This window comes from Micromesistius poutassou, assembly GCF_964030765.1.
Source record: "Micromesistius poutassou genome assembly, chromosome: 11".
Classification (NCBI taxonomy): Eukaryota; Metazoa; Chordata; class Actinopteri; order Gadiformes; family Gadidae; genus Micromesistius; species Micromesistius poutassou.
Window position 1 is genome coordinate 111,366 of NC_140281.1, and position 7,600 is coordinate 118,965.

The window sequence follows — 7,600 nt, forward strand, 5'->3', positions numbered from 1 at the left end:
GAGAGAAGAGACGTGTGAAAACGAGAAGGAGGGATTCAGATGTGATTCATGGCCGCTGACGGCCGACGGTCCCCACGGCCTCTCCCCTCCGACGAGCGGGCCGTGCGGTCGACGGGACAACGCCTCCTCTGGTCGTAAACAGAGCAGAGGGCCGAAAGGGAAGCGGGAGGCCATTTTGCGCACAGACCAAACCCAGCGGGGACACACAGCCTCTCTCCCGCTGCAGAGACAAACAGCCCGGTGATAGGGCGGGGCGGGGGCGGGGGGGAGGGTTTCTGTAAACAAGAATAGCCTACCCCCATGTCTGTGCCAAAGGGCGTCCGGTCACTTCCTGCCATAGAAACCAAAAACCAGTCTCCGTGGTCAGAGCGCCCCAACACTGGCCCCTTGTATCCTCTTAGGCCAGCGCTCGGCTTCCTGTTTCTGCTGATAAACATGCAGCAGCACAACCCCGTAGATAGACACACGTACTACTGACCACCAGATATCCCAGTCGGCTTCTGAGCGTGCGTCAACAATGCCCCGCCATCTTGCCGCGGGGGTCACCGCCCACCTGAAATGAATGAATGAACGTCGACGGGACAGAGGTCCTTTTCACACTCAACATCATCACTCAATCATGAATCGCCTTGTTTTTAAGCGATCGTCAAGCGGTTTCAAGGTTGGTTTCTGACATATACGTCAGACGTGTATTGATGGTTAAAAAAAAAAAAAAAAATCTATAATTTTCACATTTATTTTTTTTACTATCATTATCACGAACACCAGAAACCAACCCGCTTGAAGATTGCTTAAAAATAAGGCGATTCAGAGTGATGTTGACCTTTGTCCCATCGTCGTTCGTTCATTCGGGTGGGGTGGTGACCCCGCGGCAAGATGGCGGCAAGATCGCAGCTCAGGCCATATCTAGTCAGTATGTATGTATATATATATATATATATCTCTATGGCACAACCTAGGAGCTGGTAGTGAGCCGTCTGACTGAAGGATGAGCTCCAGCCTATCTCTCCCCTGCTCTCCTCAGGCCTATTTATCACCAGTTTTCTGTTTGTTATGCTCCATCAAAAAGTACTTTAGCACGTTGGACAGTTGAGCGTTCCTCTTGGAGGTTCAGGCGTTTTGGGGAGAAGGCAGGCAGCTCTCTCTAGTATGAAGTATGGATGGTTGAGTGACCGGAGAAGTATTCAACAACAACAACCACTGTTCACAAGAGAGACTCACAGACACAGAGAGAGAGAGAGAGAGAGAGAGAGAGAGCGAGAGAGAGAGAGAGAGACTCACAGACACAGAGAGAGAGAGAGAGAGAGAGAGAGAGAGAGAGAGAGAGAGAGAGAGAGAGAGAGAGAGAGAGAGAGAGAGAGAGAGAGAGAGAGAGACTCACAGACAGAGAGAGAGACTCACAGACACAGAGAGAGAGAGAGAGAGACACAGAGAGAGAGAGACTCACAGAGAGAGAGACTCACAGAGAGAGAGAGAGACACAGAGAGAGAGACTCACAGAGAGAGAGAGAGACTCACAGAGAGAGAGAGAGAGAGAGAGAGAGAGAGACTCAGAGGGAGAGAGAGAGAGACTCACAGATAGAGACTCACAGAGATAGAGAGAGAGACTCACAGAGAGAGAGAGCCTCACAGAGAGAGAGAGAACTGAACATAAGGATATTCTGATCCAAAAACCTGATAATGACAATGCAACAATATTTGCGGAATTAGCTCTAATTTTTCGCTAAGCATAGGGATAATTACAATCACAGTGATTAATGTGAGGACCAAAACAGAGAAAAGGCATTTTATTTTTCTATTCATTCCAGCCTAAAACAGATCTGAAAATTACTAGGAAATTCATCACAAAATTAGATATCATTCATATTCAATATCACGTCGATCCATCATAAGACGTCCGTATCCGAACAAATTAGAATAAAATAAAAAAGGCAATCAACACATAACACACTTTACTATTAACTCTCCGCTCATTACCATAACCATTCACTCCTACATTGTTTCCTATCGTTCACGCCAAGTGGCCCCAAAGCTTTAAGGGTAATTCACTTGGCTGGGGATTCAAAACACATGCACTCACTGCAGCAATGGAGACAGAGTTTTAATTGCTCCCATATTTGCAATCCGAGTGCCACGGTGGGTGGGAGTGGGAGAAATGTGTTCTTGGGCGTAGGTGATGGGGGGGGCTCATAGAGTACTCAGTGGGGGATGAGGTGGGTCTCTCCCTCTCCTCGTCTCTCCCTCTTCTTGTCTCTCCCTACTCGTCCCTCTCTCCTCGTACCTCTCCCTCTCTCCTCGTACCTCTCCCTCTCCTTTCCTCATTGTCTCCCTCCTTCTCTCTCTCCGTCTCCCTCTCTCCTCGTCTCCCTCCTTCAGTGACCCCCCTCCTAGGTCCCAGGCGACCACCAGCCTCCTCTTATGGAGGATAATGTCCAGAACATCTTGGTGAGTGATGGAGAAGCTAACAGACAACCTCAAAACCAATCATAGCTACACTTGAGATAAGGACTGAGACCCAGAGAGAGAGAGAGAGAGAGAGAGAGAGAGAGAGAGAGAGAGAGAGAGAGAGAGAGAGAGAGAGAGAGAGAGAGAGAGAGAGAGATCCCAGAGACAACAAGCGATACAGAGAGACAGAGCCAAAGAACGAGAGGAGAAAGTGACAAGAGAGAGACAAAGTAGGGGGGAGAACGAGCGAGAGACTAACGGGATTGATGGACACAGCGAGCGCCCCGAGAGTGAGAAGGAGGATTTGAACAGGCAGGGTTTGTCATTGTCGGAGATGAGCAGCGATGCCAAGTGACCCACAGGATGCAGCATTTCCCTGCCATCCAAATCTGCATCGTAAGGGGCTGCAAATAAACTGCCTGCCTTCCCCACCCAGGCCATGTGCCGTGGGTCCCTGTTCAATCAAAGTTATAGCAGGAGAGTGGCAACACAATTCTCTGTTGCACAGAAAGGAAAAGCCCATTTTGTGTACGGTACAAGCATTTTTGTGTACCTGCGGAATTCACTTGTGTTGTGGAGTGCTCTCCCAAATTTGTATTTTTCAAACAAACATCAAGCCTCAAGTATTCTCCCCTGCGGATGTTTCTGGTTCGATCTCACGTTGTGATGAACACGAAATGAAAAGAGACAATCACACCTGGGATTTGCTCAGACAAAAGCGTTCCCTCACACTGAACTGAACGGGGGAACGTAACTTGTCAAAGTTTTCCCCAATTTCTTCCCGAATCATTCCTGCGCTGCCAGGAGTGAACGCCGCTTCGGTGCCGATCGAGCCTCACCAGTCACCAGCATGCTTCACATTTCCCCGGGACTTAAATGGCACCACTGGCTCAAATGATGAACTGGTTTCAATGGAATTATCCCACTGTCATGAAAAGTCGTTGACCACTTAGTACTGGCCTTGTGTCACGCACACACGTGCACACACACACACACACACACACACTGTGAAGTCAACAGGGGCGTTCACACTGCAGCAACGCTTTGACCGCTTCACTGTACAGACACACAGACGAAGAAGCCCGCCAGAGGAAGGTCTGGCGGGCTGCGGGGCTCCCAGACCTTCAAGAGAACAATCCGGTGGAGTCCGACACATCCGCTGTATGAGGAGGTGGAGCGCACACGCCGCGCCTCCGGGGCACGTCCTTCACCTCCCAAACAATGTTAGAAAAACAACAACAATAACAACACCCTTATTGTTCCCCTGGTGCATTCTGGGTAAAGTTAGGTGTGCGCAGCCCCAGAGGCTCCGGAGAAATGAAGCACAACTTTTTCAACACAAAATCTTGTTACGGTCGGTGTGTGTGTGTGTGTGTGTGTGTGTGTGTGTGTGTGTGTGTGTGTGTGTGTGTGTGTGTGTGTGTGTGTGTGTGTGTGTGTGTGTGTGTGTGTGTGAGAGAGAGACACGCCTACCGCATGGAATGGAGAGCAATAACACAAAATCTTGTCCCAAACTCGTGAGTTTTGGACCCAGGTGCCTGACCAGGGCGCCCTGCTGTGTTGACGGGGCCCGCAACTTTGCACTTGTAACGGTTATCTTTATAGTGATGTAGCCTCGTCTCATCTTACCGGCTCCACTCTCTGCCTCACAATAATGAGCAATAGGAGGCGTCAACCACCAGCATTCTAAAAAGGTGTTGCTGCTCCAATTGCCAGGGGGCTGGATGTCACGACGCGCGTTATGCAACAACGATGGGAAACGGACTGTCCAATCAAATCTGTGGCCAACAGACCTCTACAATCAGGGCCTCAAATTCACTCAAATTCATTCAAATTCAAACATGTCATACACACAATCGCACAAGTCAACACGCCGACCCGCAGGACAGACATGCAGGGCGGCGGCCAGCTTGTCGGGAGCAGTGAGGGTAAAAGGTGCCTTTCTCAGAGATAGTGTAACCCCTGGCTTGGAGAAGCCGGGGGAATCGAACCAACGACCCCACGGCCGTGGGCCACATGATCCAACTCCTGAGAGAGAGAGGCTAGGCCGAGCGTACGCTGCGTTGTTTGAAACGTTCCGAGGGCCACTGGGGGAGTCGCGACCCGACGCGATGACATAAATAGCTCCACTACGGAGGATATTGCAGATACGACGGGGCTTATTAGTGCCTCTCAATCATCACAGAGATGCTTTTTATACTGCAGCGGTTGTGGATGTGGGTCTCCACCAATCACGTGCCACCATAAATACGCATGAGTCATCTTCTCCGACCGACTACTGGGAATGCCGAGATGTTTGCAGAGGGCTGTTCAGACGCTGATGGGAAGGAGTCTGTGTGAATCGGAAGTTGAGAAGCAGAATATTATTCCCTTGGTTTCCCTTCAGGGATTGATAAAGTATGTTTTCTTTTCCGGGTTTAGGAATGAGTCTGATAAACACAAACATGAGCCGAACGCATCAGCGTCTCTGTGTACAACCTGACAGCTGTGTGCATGTAGGGCCAGCGGGACCAGAGATACGTGGTTTAATTCACATGTCGCTATTGATGAGGACCTTTTGGATTTGGGCAAGTTTTCAGTCATCTTCACCATCATCACCATCAACACAAACAATTGTTGTCCTGTTATGTCATATATTTAGGATACAGCATAGTTAAATCAGACACATTTGATAAAAGACGGTACAAAATAATGACGATTATTTTTTTCCCGTCCATGATTTGCTTTAGATTAGTTTCTAAATCACAACAACAACAAAAGACCGTGAGGTCAAAAAAAACACAATGATTTGCAACGTTGACTTGCTGTCTTCCAGTCACGATTCCATCCCTTGTGGTTCTGGTGCGTGAGCTGGAGCGATCGGATCCAACGTGGACCGTCAAGTCCCCTCAGTTTCTCCTCTGACCCAAACAACAGAGCAGGGACCTCAGAACACACCTCCTCAACGACGGCGAATACGAATGTAAACTAATATAAATCACCTCCTAGAATAGGTCCCAGGCAAATAAAACCATTACTCCCAGTTACAAGCGGGCGGAGCGTTTTCCCACTACAGGCCTCTCCGCAACACAGGAAATTGTTGCACTAGGCGCGTCTTCTACTGTCTGATCCTATCTAGTCTTCTGTTCTACAGTCTAGTTTAGTCTGTTCTACGGTCCTCTCAAGTCTAGGCTGATCCACAGTCTAACCTGTTGTACAGTCACTTCCAAAGTCTGATCTGCAGTCTAGAGTAGTCTACAATCTCATCCCATCTAGTCTAGTCTGTTCTACAGTCTGTTGTACATTCTGGTGTAGTCTGTTCTACAGTCTGATGTACATTCTGGTGTAGTCTGTTCTTCAGTCTGTTATACATTCTAGTATTGTCAGATCTACAGTCTAGCCTGTTCTAGTCTAGTCAGATCTACAGTCTAGCCTGTACTACAGTGTGTCCCAGAGTCTAGTTTAGGCTAGTCTACAGTCTACTCTGGTCTACAGTCTGAATCCGCACCAACAGTATGATTTAGCCTCTGCTGGAGTCTCTAGAGTCCAGGCTGGTCTACAGTCTGAATCCCATCCCAAGTATGATCCGGACACACACTCTCACTTCTGGTTTTGCATGAATGCAAAGTAGTTGAACACAACCCACAGACACACAGACACACACACACACACACAGACACACACACACACACACACACACACACACACACACACACACCCCATCATCATAATTTGCCTTCCCCAGCCTAGGAAAACAAAGAGCCACGTTGAGGCAAAGTTATGCGGACTGGACGACATGCAGAAAGCACAGCTTTGCTAAATCACAATTGTTCCCAAACTTGGACAATGCGCTGCAGAGCTAGGCCATGCTAACGATGGATCGGGAACTTTCCTACTCACCAACACCATACTTTTCCTTCTTGGTGGGCACCCAGCGAGACATGGTCGGCGTCGGAAATTCCCCGGAACTCGTTTTCCCGTGTCAAAAAGCGAGTCCAGAGATGTGTTCGTGTGTTTTGAAATACTTTTCAGTTTTCTCTGTGATTTTGGGAGCTACAGCGAGCAGCCATTTTCCACCACTGACAGGACGCGCCGCGGGGGGGCGCTGTGGAGCAGGATGCGCGCCTCGCCTAGAGAGGACGCATCATATAGACACAATGCATCTATACATGAAAATCTATACATGTATCTATGCATTAATCTATGCATGTATCTATACACGAATCTACTGTGGCCGTGGACAGCTATGAGGTGACCGAGTCCGCACCTTGGTAATTATTTCCTACATTTAAAAAAATGATATATAAACATTTTTTGATTTTTTCATACATTTTCATATAGGAAAGTAAACAAATCGGCGCTATATAACTGTATAATCAGGAGTTGAATACGTTAACATTACACACAAAAAATATATAATCATATTTTAATAAAAGTATTTTTGCCAACCAATTCCTCTGTATCTATTTCATTACAGACGATGAGTTCGTGTGTGTAGTGTATAGCTTTGGTTTTGTGTCCAAAAATCTGGACCTCACTAATTTCTAAACCCTACCTGAGATGTGCCGACTCTAGTTGTTTGAGTACGTTTGATTGGATTTATTTACACAACTTGTTATAATTTGCATGATGATGTCGGTTTATGATTATTGATACCAACCAGCCTACTGGTGACGTTGGTTTAATATTCGGCTGCTTATATGATAATGAAGATAAGTAGTAGCTCGCCACTCTTATCATTAATTTAAACATTGGACAGTATGTAAATGTTGTGCACTATATGTGACGTGATAACACAAGTATCGTATTAAAAGACAGCCTCTCACAATGGCCCTTTGAACCCATGGCGTGTTCTTCGACACAATCTTAAAAAGAAAATAAACAATATTATTCTAAGCATTGGAAGTTGTGCTATAAAGGGAGTCTCGGGGCTCAAATTAAAGAATGATGAAGTTTAAGTATTTAATATTATATTTAATCATTGCAAAGGGGAAATAATGCTGTTTGGCCAGCAGAGGGCGTTAACACTCTCCTGTATGTGCACACATGATGTGCACATACAGTATGATGGCCACACAGCATACTGCTCACTTATTAAACCCTAACCCTTAACTTCTAACCCTATCCCTAACCCTAACCCTGAACCCTAACCCTTAACTTCTAACCCTATCCCTAAC

General features: G+C 47.2%; 1 protein-coding gene across 1 annotated transcript in view; it reads right to left on the minus strand.

The window, feature by feature from the left end:
- LOC311355817 (dedicator of cytokinesis protein 1-like) overlaps window positions 1–6,491 on the minus strand; it is a gene marked incomplete at its 3' end in the record, with an annotated part of 111,955 nt that extends 105,464 nt beyond the window's left edge. The window contains exon 1 of the mRNA XM_084475647.1: window positions 6,324–6,491. Within this exon, the coding sequence (XP_084331773.1) occupies window positions 6,324–6,366 (43 nt within the window). The 5' untranslated portion in view covers window positions 6,367–6,491. The remainder of the gene's footprint in view (window positions 1–6,323) is intronic.
- Between the last annotated feature and the right edge of the window lie 1,109 nt (window positions 6,492–7,600).